Source organism: Nicotiana tomentosiformis, chromosome 2 (genome assembly GCF_000390325.3).
Source record: "Nicotiana tomentosiformis chromosome 2, ASM39032v3, whole genome shotgun sequence".
Classification (NCBI taxonomy): Eukaryota; Viridiplantae; Streptophyta; class Magnoliopsida; order Solanales; family Solanaceae; genus Nicotiana; species Nicotiana tomentosiformis.
In genome coordinates, this window is record NC_090813.1 from 48,119,345 (window position 1) to 48,139,390 (window position 20,046).

Below are 20,046 nucleotides of genomic sequence, written 5' to 3' on the forward strand. Positions count from 1 at the left end.
TTCGTTGAATGCTATCGGGTGGCAGTCATTCATTTGTCTTCATTAGCAATATTTCCTTCGGGGGATTTCCGGCACCAACCGAAACTGGTGCCCCCTGTCTTGATTTCCACCTGTTTCGCTTTCCATCTATCTTCGGTTCCACGTATCGCTCTCTATTTGTTTTTGGTTCCACGTGCCGCTCTATTATACGAGTAATTAATATGAACCAATTTTATCATATACAGTAACTATGTTACATAGTTAACATATTCGAATTCATGTCGAAAAAAGAACATTTCGTTTTCTTGATTATTGGAAATATATTTCAGTTAGAATTAGTTAGTTAAGGAGCAGTTAGAATACAGTGAGAGGACACGTGACTATTAGGTGTCTAGTTAAGAAGCACACTGTATAAAAGGAGTGTCTTCTTCCTTATTTGCATAACTGAAAACAATTCACAAAATCTCTCTAGAACATTCCACAGTTTTACATTGCCTACAATGGCCCCCTCTCTTAGCTGATCTCTAGTCAATTTGACATTGATACATCAATTCAAATTGTGATTATTTATTACTACCACTATGTTATTTTACGACAACAAAGATGAGACGTGAACACGCACAATCTGCCTCGCAATAGGCATTTATTGACATTCATTTTGAAATTAAACGCAATATACTAATACTCTTTAATCGTTTTGTTTCGTGGCAAGGTTATGAGAAGTAGCTTTCTTTGACCAACTGAAATCTTCAAGACTATTTTGACACTATGCATTTTCTAATTCCTGCTCTCTATAGTGGATCTTTATTTGGAAGCATTTAAATGGTTCAACATGTCCAAAATGATGACCCACCAAATATAAAATCAGTGGTTACTCAAACAGAAATAAAGCATTTATAGGACAGATATTAGGCTTGGAAGAAGGCTCCATTAGCTGAAGTGTAAAGCGCTTTCATTTCAGATTTTTCTGTCTTTTAACTTTCCTGCACGCAAGAAAATAGAAATGACATTTAAGTCTGTAGATGTAGTTTGGTCTTCTTGAATAAACAAGTCAGTTCACTGCGAACCACTTGCTGCATAAATGTTAGCTCTCCACTATTCGTTGTATTGAATTTTTCAAACATTAATAAAGGCACCAGACCTGCATTCCCAACTTCCAAAACTTTGGGCTATAAATGTTGATTGTTTTTTTTTTTTTTTTGGGGGGGGGGGGGGGGGTGTTTAGGGAGTGGGTGTTACTGTTAGTTCATAAGAAAACCAGTAACCATTTGTATAACAACCATCATATAATCAAGTAAATAGATCGAGGTGTATTTACTGGACCAAACAAGGAGCTTGATCAAGTCAAACACTAAAACAAAGAAAGGCCACGAAAGCACATAAACAGGAAGAATTGTCAGCCCTCTAATGTATAGCAGTTCCAAAAGTCTATTGGAGAGGTACATAACTAACTTTTATAAAGTTGCAAAAGTCAAGGGAAAGTCTAACAATTGTTGATCAAATTCAAAAATCATGGACCATCTCAATATCCTGCAATTGGCACAGCAAATCTCTCATATATCTACTGGCTACAGGCCTGCCAAGTTGAGACTTGAATAAAAAAAATATTTTTTTACTGCAACTACCAAATTTAGGTATGACTTTATGCAGAGGTGTAAGTTAAAAGATCAGCAGCAGAATGTTTGGTGCATGAACATTCCTGGAATGAAGATATTTTGGCCGCCTAGTTCTTCTTTCCTCCTTGATTGAGAAAAATCAACCACTTCTTAAACATATTCATTTCAATACTTAACTAAAGTTTTTATCTATACAGAGCACCACAAGCAGTTTATAATTTACAATAGGCATAGGATTCCACACAGATTAAACTAGTCAATTTTGGTCAGCCAAATATTGTTCTTGAAAGCACCTTGTCTAAGAGGTAAATCAAATTCACAACAAAATCCAGAATGAGATGTGTCCTGTTAAGTAATCAGAATCATGGTAGACCTTCTCTTGCACAAGTCGATTGCAAAACAAGTGGCACATCAATACAAGACTACTATTTTGTGGAAGTAGTACACTATGATTGCTCAAATTCTTTAATTCTGTACAGGAGTGGTAATCAACTACAAGGACCAAGCTCAAAGGAGCACATACTCTAATTACATTATATTTCCAGGAAAATTGGTACAAGTGAGGACAAAAGAAATAGAGAAATCCTATAAGAGAGTATGAAGAAAAAAAATAACCATGTTATAATTTACAGAGTATGGTCACCTACAGATCCCTTCTGCACAATGGACAAGATCCATGTCTCAAAAGCCATGTATCAATGCAGGGAAGGTGAAACATGTGATGACATTGTGGTAAGCATCTAACAGTCTCTCCCAGTTGAAAGTCCTGGAAACAATGAAACAACAAACAGTGTTTAGAATTGATCAAGTAAATTCAATAAAAGAAAGAGGAAGAGCAAACAAAAGGTATAAGTGTGTTTTACCTGTAGACAGACTGAACAGGAGACTCTCTCTCCAGAACCATCCATATCATTATCATTTGCAATTATAATCTTGGGGATCTTTTCAACAGAATCTCCAGGCAAACCCTTTGCCCCGCCTGTATCGAAAATGTTAGGGATCTCTTCGTATGCAGTTTCAACAGCTCCCATCTGTCCAACAACAAGCCCGCGTCACAAATGAAGGTAAATCAAGTTTCAGGTAAAAAAGCTATAGGTCTACCAATGAGGCTGCAACATACCTGACTTTGCACTGCACTTAGCATAGCTGGACCAATCCGCTCACGAACTAATCTACCGCTTAACAGGCTCGCTATTACATCAATCTGTACAATTCAACAGTTTTATCAGTTAATCATATGCCAATGGATCATGAAACAGAACTTACATTTCTCTCATTCTTTCTTGTATCCTTTTACTTTTTTAGGGGGGTGGTCGAACCTCGCAGTGTGGGGTGAAACCACTATGGGTGGGATACTGGGACACAGATTGGATCTTACTCTATTGGAAAGGAAAATGTTTTCTCACATAAAGTTATCCCTTTTATAGAAGTTAAGTAATTTGTCAGCTAATATCAGTGAGAAAGAAGCAATAACGCTTACCAAGTAAAGAACACATCCAATTCCAGATTCATCGGACTGCCATAGCAATAGAGATGATTCAAAGACCTCAAGAGAGAAAACAGCACCAGAGATAGCACCAACTGCAGCACCTCTAACAAATCCACTTTCTGTCTCTTGCCCTATCAAAGCTCCAGTCATTGCTCCTAATAAGGTGCCCACTGCAAATAATCAAGTCCATTCCTTATTAGTTTCATCAAAGAAAATAACTTTAAGAAATTAAAGCAAGCGGTTCCTCTAAAACATCCTAAACATTTGGAACATAATCACCAACAAAAAGCACACACACAGATATAACTGAGAGAAGGAAGCCGAATATCTCCATCATATTTTGAATAGAATGGCCAAATATTGGGTTAAAAAGCCAAAATTTGTCCATTTTCAGATTATTTCATACCCTAATTTTAAGTCACGGGACAAATTTAACAAGGACACCGAATTGTAAGCCATCAAATGGGATGAACAATTTGGGGTAAATCAAATATAACCCACACGGCAGAAAGAGGAACATACACAATCAAATAAAATAAATAAGAATGAAAAAGAAAACCCACCTAGTGCGAAGAAGAAGGTGAAGATTGCAGAGAATACATTGCCAACGATTGTAGAGACGGCAAGGCAGAAGCAATCTTTGGCCCTATCAACCAAATCTCCGATTGAAAAAGAAGAAAGAGAGGATGATGACGATGAAGGCAAAGCACGAGATGGGTATGCGTAAAACTCCATCTTTGTTCAATTCAAGAAAACTCTTTGGGGTTTGTGATACTGCTATATACACAGATATCAATATGTAGTCTTTTGAAAGTAGCGTTGTATATATATATATATAGAAAAAAGGGTATATAAATATAAATAAAATAAAAAGAGAAGAAGTTAAGAGGAAGGTGTAATCTTAGTTGCTAAGCCAAGGCGAAAAGAACCCACACAAACCTGCTCGCATTTATAGCTTCCTTTCTTTCTCTCTCTCTCTCTCTCACACACGCTGACAGTATAAATAATAAAAGGGAAAGTGAAAAATATATGATTGGGATATTTGGCTTCTTTTGCAAAAAAAAAAATCAACGGCCACCAAAGAAAGTGAAGCTTCTTTTTGACAAAAGAAAATTATTTTTTTGTTTTTGTTTGAGTTTGACAGTGTATAGTGGTGTCTATGGGGAATTAATAATATAAAAATTCATATTGATAGTGTATAGTGATGGCAAAATAGATTAAAAATAATTATTCAACCATATTATTTATTAAAAAATAGGTTGGATAATAAATTTTTAAAAAATAAATCAAATATGGATAAGATCCATATTATTTACTTGAATAATAGATATTTAATAGATAACCAATAAGTTTAAATTGGAGGTTCCTCTAATTTAGGAGATTAGGAATTCTACCAAAAATAATCGCATTCAATAAGTCATGGATAATATGGGTATTCATATTCTATCAGTATTAAATATGAGCGGGTAAAATATTTTATCCGTTATTTGCATTATCTATTTTCGACCCATGCAAATAATATCTATACATTCTCAAGGTAGGAGTAAAGTTTGCGTACACGTTACTATCTCCATATCTTAGTTGCAGGATATCCATACAGAATTTGTTGTTGTTATTATATATCCGACTCGACCCTCTTTTTTTCCACCCCTAAATGGTGCATTCTTTGCGCTGATAGGTTGATGAGTAAAATCCATATGATATTTGTCCTTAGTGTTATGAAAATAATTATTATGGATGTCCATTTATTACTCAGCTATAGATAATCTTCCTGAAGAAGATTATCCATTTAGTACTCTGTTGAAGTTTATCTACAAGCAGCTGATGCAGGGTTGTAAGCAGCTCAATGAAATGATTTGCAGCAGCTTCTTATTAAACAGGCAGGTTGCAAGCAGCTCATGCAGACAACTTACAAGCAGCTAAAGAAAAGCCTTGCAGCTGCTTCCTGAAAAGCCTCACAGTTGCTTCCTTTCTTCTATAAATAGAGAAGTTTTCAGTTCATTATATATATAAGTTTAAAGTTTGAATAATATATCAGTTTCTCCCTATACTTGTCTTTACTTTATAATCTTTATTTTATAACACGTTATCAGCACGAGACTCTGCCATCTCGAAAAAATACTTTGAAGTTTCAAAGGTACAAACTTTCTTTTTCTAAATAATGTCAAATTTTTTTAAACTTGAGTTTGTAGCCCTGGATATATCGGGCAAAAGCTACATGTCTTGGGTGCTTGATGCCGAAATTCATCTTGATGCGATAGGTCTGGCAGATACCATCAAAGATAAAAATCAGGCATCAAACCAAGACCGTGCCAAAGCAATGATATTTCTACGCCATCACCTTGATGAGGGCCTGAAAAAGGAATATCTTACTGTTAAAGATCTAGTCATACTGTGGAATAATCTGAAAGATAGATATGACCACCTGAAGATGGTCGTTCTTCCACAGGCACGTTATGATTGGACTCATCTAAGGCTACAAGATTTTAAATCTATCAATGAGTATAATTATGCTATGTTCAGAATTATTTTCCAATTGAAACTATGTGGTGATAATATTACTGATCATGATATGTTGGAGAAAACTTTCACCATTTTTCATGCCTCGAATATGCTCTTGCAGCAGCAATATCGAGAGATGGGATTCAAAAAGTATTCTGAACTTATCTCACATCTTCTTGTAGTCGAGCAACTTAATGTGCTATTAATAAAAAATCATGAAAGCCGACCTATTGGTTCTTGTCCATTCCCTGAAGTGAATGAGACGAACTTCCACCAAGCTAAGCGTGGAAGAGGACATGGCTTCAGTCGTGGTCATGGCCGTGGTCGGGGAGGAAACTCTAATCGTGGTAATAATAATACACCAAAGAACCCTCCTCACCACCAGCAGTGGAAAAGGAAGGAACAAAAGTATGAAGCGGTGCAAGCAGCAAAGCCAGAAAATGCATGCTATAGATGTGGAGGAAAAGGGCACTGGTCACGTACATGTCGTACGCCAAAGCACCTGGTTGAGTTGTATCAAGCCTCCCTAAAGAAGACAGAGAAAAATGCTTAAGCAAATTTTATTTCTGAAGATAATTTAGACTTCATGCATTTGGATGTAGCTGATTACTTTGCACTCCCAGAAGAAGAAATAAGTCATGTGATCGGTAGTGAATCTGTAGAAATGTAAATACTTTAATTTTGGTTATTTGTAGTAGATAGTATGGTTATGTAATTGTTGTACATAAATAAAAGTTATGCTTTGGTAATGATATTTACTATAATATATTTTATTTATGCATTTTAAAGAATATGGATAATCCTCAAATTATGTTTGGATCAAAGACCAATCATGAAGATATTTGTGTAATTGATAGTGGAATAATACATGCCATATTCAAGGATCAGAAATACTTTTCTTATTTGCATAAGGAAAAAGCAAATGTTTTAACAATTTCTGGTAATATAAGTTTGATTGAAGGCTCCGGAAGAGCCATTATATTTTTGTCTAAGGGAACAAAACTTATTATCGATAATGCATTGTTCTCCTCCAAGTCCCGAAGAAACTTGTTGAGTTTTATAGATATCCGCCGAAATGGGTATCATGTTGAGACAATAGATGAAATGAACGTGGAATATCTTTGTATTACAAAGAATATTTCTGGTCAGAAATGCATTGTAGAAAAGTTATCAACTTTATCTTCTGGCTTATACTATTCAAAAATTAGTACAGTTGAAGCACACTCTATCGTAAACCAGAAGTTTGCGGATTCAAATACTTTTGTGCTTTGGCATGGCCGTTTGGGCCATCCTGGATCAATAATGATGAGACGAATTACTGAAAATTCGAGTGGGCATCCATTAAAGAATCTGAAGATTCTTACAAATAATGAATTTTCTTGTGATGCTTGTTATCAAGGCAAAATGATCACTAGACCATCACCAATGAAGGTTGGCAATGAATCCCCTACCTTTTTAGAACGTATACATGGGGATATATGTGGATCTATTCACCCACCAAGTGGGCTGTTTAAATATTTTATGGTCCTAATAGATGCGTCTTCAAGATGGTCTCGTGTGTGCCTACTATCATCTCGCAACCTGGCGTTTGTAAAGTTATTAGCCCAAATAATTCGATTAAGGGCACAATTCCCAAATTATCCTATAAAGGCTATTCACCTTGATAATGTTGGAGAATTTTCATCTCAAGCTTTTGATGATTACTGTCTATTAGTTGGGATAAAAGTTGAACATCATGTAGCTTATGTTCATACTCAAAATGGCCTTGCAGAGTCATTTATTAAACACCTGCAGTTGATAGCAAGACCACTACTTATGAAAATAAAATTGCCCACTACTGTTTGGGGTCATGCTATCTTGCACGCAACATTACTTATCCGTCTCAGACCGACACATTATAATAAATATTCTCCGTCATAATTAATTTTTGGTCATGAACCAAATATTGCCCATCTACAAATTTTTGGATGTGTTGTATATGTGCCAGTAGCACCACCACAGCGCAGTAAGATGGGCCCGCAGAGAAGGTTAGGAATATATGTTGGGTTTGAATCACCCTCTATTATTCCCTATCTTGAACCATTGATGGGAGATTTATTTACTGCTCGATTTACAGATTGTCGATTTGATGAAATAAATTTCCCACAATTAGGGGGATAGAAAAAAGAAATCAAAAGAGAAATTATGTGGAAAGTTTCATCATTATCTCACTTTGATCCATGTACCCCTATATGTAATCAGGAGGTCCAGAAGATCATCCATTTACAGAATATAGCAAATAAAATGCCAGACGTATTTACTGATTTGAAAAGGATAACTAAGTCACATATCCCTGCAGAGAATGTGCCTATCCGAATTGATGTCCCAACAGGACCATCTACTAGCATGAGAGCTAGTGAACCTAAAGCACGCCTGAAGTGTGGTAGGCCTTTGGGTTCTAAGAATCGAAATCCTAGAGAAAAAAAATTGACAAATGATCAAAATGATATTATGAAGGGATCTCCTGAAGAGACCCAAGATCTGATTAGTTCTGAGATTCCTGAAGAAATCAATGAACCTGAGACTCAAGTGTTTGAGGAACTTTTAATAAGTTTTACTGGTGATGGAATTAATTTAAATCGATCTGAAATAGTGGTGGATAATATTTTTGCATATAATGTTGCACTTAACATTATGCAAGATAGTGAGAATCTTGAACCCCGATCTGTCGAAGAATGTCGACAAAGATCTGATTGGTCAAAATGGCAAGAGTCAATTCAATCGGAATTGAAGTCACTAGCTAAAAGAGAGGTCTTTGGACCAGTAGTCCAAACACCTACTGGTATAAAGCCAATTGATCATAAATGGGTTTTTGTGCGAAAAAGGAATGATAAAAATGAAGTTGAAAGATACAAGGCTCGCCTTGTTGCACAAGGATTCTCACAACGACCTGGAGTCGATTACGAAGAAACATATTCACCCGTTATGGATGCCATAACATTTCGATATCTCATCAGTTTAGCCTTATGTGAAAGGCTTGAAATACATCTAATGGATGTGGTTACAGCTTATCTATACGGGTCACTTGATAATAAAATTTACATGAAAATCCCTACAGGATTTAAAATGCCTGAAGCATATCCAAAATCTCGAAAAATGTACTCAATCAGATTACAAAGATCTTTGTACGGTTTAAAGCAATCTGGGCGCATGTGGTATAATCGCCTCAGTGAATATTTGCTGAAAGAGGGTTACATAAATGATGTTATTTGTCCATGTATTTTTATAAAGAAAATAGCTTCAGAATTTATTATACTTGCTTTTTATGTTGATGACATAAATCTTGTTGGAACTCCAGAAGAGCTCCAAAAGACAACTGAATATCTTAAGAAAGAATTTGAGATGAAAGATCTTGCAAAGACAAAATTTTGTCTTGGTTTGCAGATTGAACATTTAGCAGACGGGATCTTTATCCATCAATCTGCCTATACAGAAAGGGTCTTAAAACGCTTTTACATGGACAAAGCGCACCCATTGAGTACACCAATGGTTGTTCGATCACTTGAAGTGAATAAAGATTTGTTCCGACCTCCAGAAGAGGATGGGGAACTCCTTGGTCCTGAAGTACCCTATCTCAGTGCAATTGGTGCACTAATGTATCTTGCTAATGCTACAAGGCCTGACATAGCATTTTCTGTTAATTTACTAGCAAGATATAGTTCTTCTCCTACACGGAGATATTGGAACGGGATTAAGCATATATTGCGATATTTAAAGGGAACTCTTGATATGAGTTTGTTTTATGCTAACAAAGATAGTGCAGATCTTGTTAGTTATGCAGATACAAGTTATTTATCTTATTCCCATAAAGCTAGATCTCAAACCGGGTACGTGTTTATATGTGAAGGTACTATCATATCATGGCGCTCCACAAAGCAATGTATTATTGGCTTATTGCTACTTTTTCAAATCATGCTGAAATAATAGCTATTCATGAAGCAAGTAGGAAATGTGTATGGTTGAGATCAATAATTCATTTTATTCGAGAAAAATATAGTTTGGAATGTGAGAAAAGACCCACAATTTTATACGAAGACAATGTTGCATGCATAGCCCAATTGAAGGGAGGATTTATAAAAGGAGATAGAACGAAGTACATTTCACCAAAATTATTCTACACACACGATCTTCAGAAAAAATGGTGACATTGATGTGCAACAAATCCGTTCAAGTGACAATCAGGCAGATTTATTCACTAAATCTTTGCCAACTTCAACTTTTGAGAAGATGGTATACACGATTGGAATGCAGAGACTCAAATATTTGAAACAATATTTTCATCAGGGGGAGTAAAATACGTGATGTACTCTTTTTACCTTACTAAGGTTTTTTCCCACATGGTTTTCCTTATAAGATTTTTAATGAGGCAGCTAGAAATGCGTATTACTAAATATGTATTCTTTTTCCTTCACTAGGATTTTTCCCATTGAATTTTTCCTAGTAAGGTTTTAACGAGGCACAATACCTTTTAATGAACATCCAAGGGATAGTGTTATGAAAATAATTATTGTGGATGCCCATTTATTACTCCACTATAGATAATCTTTCTGAAGAAGATTATCCATTTAGTACTCTGTTGAAGTTTATCTACAAGTAGCTGATGCAGGCGGGTTGCAAGCAGCTCAATGAAATGATTTGCAGTAGTTTCTTATTAAACAGGCAGGTTGCAAGCAGCTCATGCAGACAACTTACAAGCAACTAAAGAAAAGCCTTGCAGCTGCTTCCTGAAAAGCATCGCAGCTACTTCCTTTCTTCTATAAATAGAGGAGTTTCCAGTTCATTATATATATAAGTTTGAAATTTGAATAATATATCAGTTTTTCCCTATACTTATTTTTACTTTATAATCTTTATTTTATAACACTTAGCAAGATAAACAACCACAATACCTGTGCCGTGGAACACCACGTCATAGAGGTCGCCTATCGTGACATGTAGGAAAAAAACTTCTTGTCCTCTATTGCTAATATAATAATTCAATTGACTGCCATGTTTTACCGCACGGGAAGAAAAACAAAAATGTAAGTAGTTTTTTATCCAATTCTCATTTCTTTTTGGCTGTTGGATTTAATTTCTCCTTTTTTTAAGATAAGAATTGGGAGAATTAAAGAAAGTGGTGGTTTGGTGAAGGGTGAATAGATCACAGTGTATTTTATGTGGAAGATTTATGCAGAGATATTAGGAGGGACCATGAATGTGCACGCGGAACAAAAAAAAAATAACTTCTTCGTATTGGATACTTATACCATTTTGAATATATATACTTTCATCACTTATCATCATTAAATAACATATATTTTGATATAATTTGTAACTCTTAAGATTAAAAGTTATTTAATTGGAAATAAATATGAAATTTTGAATAAATATTTATCTTTGGAACAGGATTCTCTGATCAGTTGCCCACTGAAACAAACTTCACTGCTTCAGTTATTGCCAAATTCTTTATACATTTTCACTTCTTCATCCGCCATCACCTAGCTAAGGAGTTCGGCCAAACACGAACAAAAAAAGAAAAAAAAGTTTCAAAATTTTATTTAAATTATGGCTCAAATATGACTAGGACTTGTCTTAATTAATTATGATATTCGAACAGCTGAACTATGATGATGCTCTTCAAAAATTAAGTTGGTAAATTTGGATGATATGATTATACAAAAGAGAAGTCTATCCTTAATAGAACTTCTGATATTTCGCTTTTCAGCCCTGTTTAGCTTTTGTGTCAAAAGAAAGAAAACGGTAAACTGGAATCTTCTAAATAAGGAGAAGTGTTTAGAAAAATGAATTATAGAGACGTTCCAGTATTTAAGTTTCAGAAAGATTGAAGACATTTTTGGGAAAGCAGATTAGTGTCAGTTGTAGGAATATTTTTTTAAATATTATTTAGTTAGGGTAACTTACGCAATTTCTTGTATTTTTATATCAACTTGAACCTTATCTCTATAAATAATAATCACGTGCATACATGATACATCATAGTTAGACGTGGTATTGTAAGAGGAAATAGTTCAAAATAATCCTTTACAATTTTTATAAAAGAAAGTGATCCTATAAAAATTTCATGTGTTATATTTAAATCTCTTACATATAAAATTAAATATTTCCTGGGAGATTAAACATATTATTCAAAATTTATAATGAGGTACAAAATTAACTGCCCTTTAATGTAAGGGGCAAACATATATATTAAATACATTTATTAGCAACAAACTAAATATATTTGTTCTCAATTCAATTCGTGATTTTTAAAGTTAAATTGTTTGAATTGATCCAAATATATATCTGAGTACAACGAAGTACTTTCCGTATATTTAATTACATGTTGACTAGTGGAAGGGTTCGGAATGGGAGAAATTTGCCCTCTCGAGTATACATTTGCATTCTAATAAAGAAAAAAAAAGGGGGGGACATTGGACTTATTTCTAAAATGCACAGTTATTTTGGGCTGCAGTTGTCTTTCTTTTGGACAGATCAAATGTTGACATAACCATTATCAAACTAAAAGATGTTAATGATTAACTAATTGATGCATGCATCAAATTATATGGAAGTAAAAAGAAAAGAAAAAAAAGACACCTCGACGTAAGTATAAACAAAAGTCTTACCTGCCAACTATATTTTTTAGCTTTTTCCTACGGAAAAAAAGGAAAAAGGAAAAAAGATCTCTCAAGTCAATGGTTGATCAATTTTATTTAAAAATACGAAATACTTAAATAAAAGCAGATATGCAGAGTTCTAAAATAGTAATAGCTGATGGCAGAATTTGCGGCCATAAGCCCATACAACTTATTAAAGCAGCTTTCAACATATGATATAATCAGCACGCTCTGTTTGTTAACTAAAAAAGAGTTTAAGTTGCATATGCATTAACAATGTAAACAATATTTACATAATTAAACTATTAAAAAAATTCAAGTTAACTTTGATGCTTAATTTACTTTACAAGTCAACAACTCGAAAACTTTGATAAATGGACTGTTATACAGTGTAACGATGGACCAATCATTAATTAAACTTAGAAACGTCGTGCATTTGTACATATATATACTAGTAAAAGTTGGATACGTATCTAACCGGAGAAATGGATAGAGGTACATCATTTGACTGTTTTAAATGGATGTGTTTGATAGATAAAAGTCATTTTATAAGAAAATACTTTCATTAAAAAAAACTCATTTTTTTGAATTCTAGTTACCAAAAAGTATCTGGAAAACATTTTTTATCAAAGGGCAAAATTATTTTCCTCACCTATGGACGGTAGTTATTTTAGTTATAAATATTTTAACTTTTAATTGCATTTTTTTATTAACCTAGATATTATTATCCAAAGCCATAATATTTTTTAAAAATCATTAAATCATAGAGCAAAAATGATCATTGAACTTAAGACCAGTCTTATTTAGCAACTATTGCAACAAGAAGAAAAGAGTATTAAATATTTGGAAGATTGAGCGCCACATCATACCTCACCTGGTTTCACGGGATAAGGTCTAAAATTTACGTGGCTACTTGGGTCTGCATGTCATTAACATTCATACTCCTAAAAATGTACAACTAACATAATTTTTTTTGTTCACTTTTATTTGTTCATTATATTAAAAATATATTTTATTTTTATTTATTCATTATCATTAATTAATTAAAAAATAATTTTTTTATCTTGTTTTACTCTTACTATTAACTATTTATTTTTCGAATTATTTCTCAAAACTTTTAAAAATACAATCATTATTAAGGATAAAATTATAAAATATATACTTTATATATTTTTTTAAAAAAAGTATAAAGTCAAAAGTGAACAACTAAAAATAAAAGTGAGGGAGTATAATTAAAGCAAGTGGTGATTTGGTTTTGATTGCTCCCTTGCCCTTAGGGTGCTTAACGTGTAAGTACTTTTTAAACAACCACTTTAATAAATTCTTAAGACACCCATTTGGCCCATTAGGAAAGCTATAGTCTGCCCTTTTCCTAGTACGTTCATTCTCCCTTTCTCAAAGGAGTATTTTATTACCGAAATGCGAAATGTTTCTGGTAAATTTGTATTCCTTGTTTGTTTGAAGAAATTATTCACTTTAATTTATTTTTTTAAAGACGAAATACAAAATTCAATGTTTCACGAAAATACATTAATCGAACATATATTCCTTTGAAATTATAAAAATTGCATGAACGCTTAAACTAAACTCTTACTTTTAGGTATTGTTTTGGTTTAGAGACAAGACTAATATTAATACTACATAAATTTTAATACAGTGAGTATTAATGCATGAATTAGTAATGCATATGTCGCACCTCCTTTTTTCCGAGGGATAGGGGTAGGGGAGTTTTTCCAATTTAAGTGATATTATTCGAAATGAGATTATTTATTTAATTCAGAGTCGTCACTTGGGATAATTATTATGGTGTCCTAAGTCACCGGTTTATTTTAAAATTCCAAATCGAGGAGATTGACTCTATTTATAGTCCGCGAACACAGAAGATCGGGTAAGAAATTTTGTTATCCCGTGAGAAGGTGTGAGGCACTCCCGAGTTCCGTGGTTTTAGCACGGTCTCTTAACAATTAATACTTGGCCCAAATATCTGACTTATTACATGTTTTAAACCTATTGTGCATTTTACCTTTTGACCAATTTTAATTATTTGCTTAACCGCTTTTAGTAATTATGGAATTTATTTGAACAAGCTACGATGTCTTACACTTGTCGTTTTGGTACACATTGCAAACCGCGCCACGTGAAATGCACCCGCGATTTACAACATATTTATTTTTATTATTATTTGAAGTTATGGTCAAGTCGCGTGAACGCACACTTGAATTGGGGTTTACGTATCATGACTATGTCACAGGAACCGTACCCATAGTCACGATGATTTATTATTAATCGCGCCTAAAGCAAGCTACGATGTTCGAATATTATTCAATTACTAATTTTGAGATTATTGTAAGGTCATGGGGTATGGATATTGTTGTGGAGGAAATGAAGTAAATTAATTATGAAAAAGTTGGCTAGCTTGTGAATGTTTATTTATTTTTTGGTCCTGTGCAACAATTAACCCATAAATACGCTAGAGAAGTCCAATTAAAGTCTTATACCAATCACGGCCCAACCTAATCTCTTATAATTTTACTGCTAACCAATATTTAAAACTAGACTAAATTTATGGTAAGAATAGATAGATACGGACAGAACCAATTTAGTCACTAAGATAGGAGATCAAAATGAAATTAAAGCATGCTAAAATGGAAAACCATTACTTCATTGAATAAACAAGATAAGTAACAAATTAATACATATTCATCAATAAAATTAACCATATGAACTACCAAAAGGTCAATAAATTAATCTTAACAAATACTCAACATGAGAACAAATTAATCTTAGCATACTCAGATGCAAACTCGACCATATCATACTCAAAGTTAAATTAAAACAGAGTGACCCAGAACATTAATGAGAAAACAAAATAGAAAGAGAAGTGAACATTTGTATTGATGATTGTGGATTTAAATTACAACCACTCAATGATCGGATAGCTCTCAACTGGACCCTTTGGACCACGAAAAAATCGAGCGAAAAATCACAACTTGCAACCTCAATCGACCTTGCAAAATTGATGATTTAGTGGCTATTTTTGGAGCTTTGTTTTTTGGAGTGGGGGGGGGGGGGATAATGATGGCTCAAAAGTGGTCAAGGGCCGGTGGCTTTGGGGTGGTGAAACTGCTGGTTTTTTCGAAAGAAAGACGAAAAAAGAATGACACGAATAGAATTTTCCTTAGCGTAGAACAAGCAAAAACATTTCTCTCCAAATCCCTCCCCTCTCTTTTTTCCTTTCTTCTCTCCCTTATTTATAGAAAATATTTCGGAATTTTTCAGATTTTGTTTTTAATTTTTTAATTAAAAAGAATTCTCACTTCCCATTTTTCTTCTTTTTAAAAAAAAACATAATTCCCCACTTTCCTTTACTTTTATTTTTTAATTTTCCATTTTTTAATTTTACTTTTTTTTTAATTTCCACTTACTTTTACTTTTTTTTAAAAAAAACAAATTCATCTACCTTTACTTTTATTTTTTAATTCCAACTTTCTTTTACTTTTCATTTTTTAAATTTTCACATTATTTTACTTTTATTTTTTTAATTTTTCATTTTTTTTTACTTTTTTATTAAACAATTTCCACCTACTTTTACTTTTACTTTTTTTAATTCTATATTTATACTTTTCCTATTTTTTTATTCCTATCTGAAAATTATTTTTAAAAAAAATTTAATTTGTTTTTCAGTTTTTTAATTTATTTTATTTTAAAATAAAGATAAAAATAAAAATAAAAATAATACTAATAGTAAGAATTGAACTTTTAAATTATTATTAATTTTTACCCTATATAAAAAAAAGTATAACAAAGCTAAAAATATATATTAAATTTCTGAAAATATTTACATAGTAGAAGATGATAAAAATTTAAATATAGTCAAAAATTAGGTGCTCACGTCATATATTCGTTTGAAAAATTGCATGAACGCTTAAACTAAACTTTTACATTTAGGTATTGTTTTGGTTTAGAGACAAGACTAATATTAATACTACATAAATTTTAATACAGTGAGTATTAAACTATCAATGCATGAATTAGTAATGCAAAAATTATATATATATTTAGGGTGTGTTTGGTATGAAGGAAAATATTTTTTAATTTTTTCATGTTTGGTTGGCTTAAATGTTTTGAAAAATATTTTCCTCATCAACTCATTTTCCTCCAATTGGAGAAAAATATTTTCCCTATCAAAAGGAGAGAAAATATTTTTCAAAATTCCTTTTCAACCTTCTCCACCCTATTACCCATGCCCACCACCCCACCTACCCCACCCCAACCAGTGACAGATTTAGGATTTAAACTCTATGGGTTCAACATTTAAGGGTTTTAGCATTGAACCAATTATATTTTTAAAGTTATAGGTTCATATATACTATTTTTACAATTTTATTAAATTTTTACACATAAATTTTTACTCTGCTTCGAAAGTTATGGGTTCAATTGAACCCAACGCTAAAATACTATATTTGTCCCTGAACCCAACCCCCCTCCCCTCGACCATACCCCACCCACCCCAACCTCGCCCACCACTCACCCTAAATAGAACTATTATTAAAAGTACTTTCTTTTCATGTTGTAGATAGAGTACTTTTTTTTTATTTCAACAAAATGAGTATATTCTTTTCATGATGTAATAAAAGTATTTTCTTTCATTTCAACAAAATGAGTATTTTTCATGATGTAGCAAAAAGTATTTTCTTTCATTTCAACAAACGGGCACTTTCTTTTTATGATGTAGAAAAAGTATTTTCTTTCATTTCAACAAACTAAGTATTTTCTTTTCCTAGAATAGAAATTTTTTTTTTTTTCAAAAAATGAATACTTTCTTTTCATGATATAGAAAAAATAATTTCTTTTGTTTCAACAAAACGAGTACTTTCTCTTCATGATGTAGAAAAAATATTTCTCATTTCAATAAACTAAGTATTTTCTTTTCATGATGTAGAAAAAATATTTTCTTTCATTCAACAAAATGAGTAATTTCCTTTCATGTTGTAGAAAAAATACTTTCTTTTTCAACAAAATAAAGTATTATCCTTTTAGTTATCGAGCTCAAATTTTAACTTTGTTCTTGTGTGAAAAAGTAAAGTAGCACATTAGTTCCTTGGTTTGTGTGAATTTTGAAAAGAATAATTAAACTCTTAAAGAAAATAGAGTCCCCGGGGGTGTGGGGTGGGGGGGAGGGTGTACAGGAAATATGAGAATTTTTGGGGAAGGTGGGTTGAGGAAAGTAACATAAAAAGTTATTTTCCTAAAAATATTTTATACTCTCTAACCAAATACTAGAAAATATTTTTCGGAAAAAGTTTTCCAGCCACCAATCAAACAAGGAAAAATAAATGATAAAACCACTTATTTTTTAGGAAAATATTTTTCATTGAAAACATTTTCCTTCGTACCAAACACACCCTTACTTTAAGCAAAATAAACTTTTATTCCTAGCAAATTGAGTTGTAGTTTAATTAGTTTGTTTGGTTGGATGCGGGAGATTAGGAGCCTTAATTATGTCTAATTCCAGAGTTTTTGGGTTTTTGTTTTTTATTGTACATTCTTCGATGATAAATAAAAACCAGAAGAAAAGACAAAGTTTGTTTACTAGTTAATATTGTGAAGGTTGGTTTGTTATTTCAACTTAAATTCTTATCTCTATATATTACAAATTAATAACGTGTTTTTTATTGTCACGATCCCAATTTTCCTCCGTATGATATCGTGGTGGCACCTAGTTTTAGGGACTAGGTAAGCCTAACACTTACTGAATTAATAGCAAACTCAACCAAAAACTATTAAAGATAAACATAAATTTTCTATACAAAGCTTACAATCCCCAAACTGGTAGTACAAGTCATAAGCTCTACTGAGTTTACTAGAAAGCCTTCTAAGTACAACTATTTCGGAATAGAAATAAACAGTACAAGTACAATATCAGAAGGTGACTCCGAGGCTTGCGAACGTGACGACAGCTATACCTTGAGTCTCCACAATAAAGTTTGAACAACTAACTAATAATCAACAACTCCGTAGTACCTGGATCTGCATAAAAATATGCAGAAAGCATAGCACGAGTACACCACAGCGGTACCCAGTAAGTATCAAGACTAACCTCAGTGAAGTAGTGACGAGGGACAGTCAAGACACCTACTGGATCAAATAACATGTACAAGTATGAATGTGAAACTAATAGGGAACAATATCAGAATAAAACTAAGCATGATAACAATACCAACTAGTGCATGTAATAGGAAACTAAGAGCAACAATTAGCAGTAGGGGAAACAAACAAGTAATAACGCCGTGGAGTAATCTGAATACAGTTAAAGTCTGGTGAAACCAAGTAGAGGGAACAAGTAATAATTTAATAGGAGCAACCGCTTCCACACAAGATTTGTTCAAAGATTTTTCCGAGGTACTTCACCTCATAGTCACATTTCACGGGTCTCAATTCGTGAACCCTAATCACTTGACATCTCGTGCCCACATTACAATTCATAACCGTATGGACGACTCACGTGCCAAGAGAGTGACGCACGGACAACTCACGTGCCCATATAACAACTCCCACACAAAAGGCAAGTAAACGGGAGTACATGTAAATAGTCAATAACATTAGGATTCATCTTCTTAAACCGATATGGGTGATTAATTACCTGTACGTTTGTGCAAGTATTCTATCCCAATTCAAGTCAAGTAAGAGTAGAGATAATGAATGGCACATAAAAAACGGTCATTACAAAATGTACAATGTATAACTCACAGAAAGTAGGCACACCACTACACAAATATCAACAATAACAATGCCCATAGGACATCACAAGTCATCACAAATCATTCCCGACATAGCCCACCTTGTCTCGCCACATGCGTAATAATAAGGTAAATGCCCGCCTTGTCTCGCCGCATGCGCACAATAATATTCCTACCTTGTCTTGCCACATGCGCAAACCGACATATATAGCCCACCTTGTCACGCCGCATGTGCAAATATCAATAATAATAACAGTACAGATAACACACGTGCGAACACCCCGGCAATCCTCTCAACAATACCATGTGTGCCAAAATATAACAACACAATAAAATGTCTTTCACAACATGTGCTCATATGCCACAATATTTCCTCAAAATATTTTTAATACCACATCCACGCATAGTCCTCGGCTCAAGAACACTGAGTACAACCAAAACAACAACAACAACAACAACAACGATAACACAAGAGTACGGCAAGTAAAGCAACACAAAAACTTCAAAACACAAAAAAATGGAAGAACGATCTCACAAAGAAAGACACAATAGAGAATAATAGTCTCAACAAGAATAGCTCAACAAGGTAGAGATAATATGTAACAATAATTCCATAAAAGTGCAATTCGACGATAAGAGAGATAACATGAATCAATGACCCCAAATAAGAATATGTCAATAATGAAAGGGATAACAAAATTTTAATTAAGGCTAAGCAATTACGAAAGAAATAATAATAACTTCAATTAAGGTTAAGCGACTACGGGAAAGGCAACAAGGCAATAAAGAGGCAACAACTTCAATTAAGGCACATAAGAGTTTAATTGGCAACAAAGGTAGAACATGAATCAATCAATTCCAAATAAGACATATAAGGATGAATTTAGTAAATGGAGGATTTAACATGTTAAAACAACTTCACATCTAATGAACATATGAACCTAAGATCCCTAAACGGTCAAATTTCCTCAAATAAGCCCGAGTACGTACTCGTCACCTCGCGTACACGGCTTTCACGTGACATAATTAGCACCAATGACTCAAATCCTAAGGGGTAGTTCCCCCACACAAAGTTAGGCAAGATA

General features: G+C 33.3%; 1 protein-coding gene across 1 annotated transcript; it reads right to left on the bottom strand.

The window, feature by feature from the left end:
• Positions 1-2,023: 2,023 nt before the first annotated feature.
• On the bottom strand, positions 2,024-4,004 carry LOC104097296 (NEP1-interacting protein-like 1). Its single transcript, XM_009603854.4, has 5 exons — positions 3,648-4,004; positions 3,076-3,254; positions 2,716-2,799; positions 2,459-2,626; positions 2,024-2,361 (listed from the first exon to the last, which is right to left on the bottom strand). The coding sequence occupies exons 1-5, from the start codon at positions 3,817-3,819 to the stop codon at positions 2,239-2,241; spliced, it is 726 nt and encodes a 241-aa protein (XP_009602149.1). The 5' UTR covers positions 3,820-4,004; the 3' UTR covers positions 2,024-2,238.
• Positions 4,005-20,046: the final 16,042 nt, after the last annotated feature.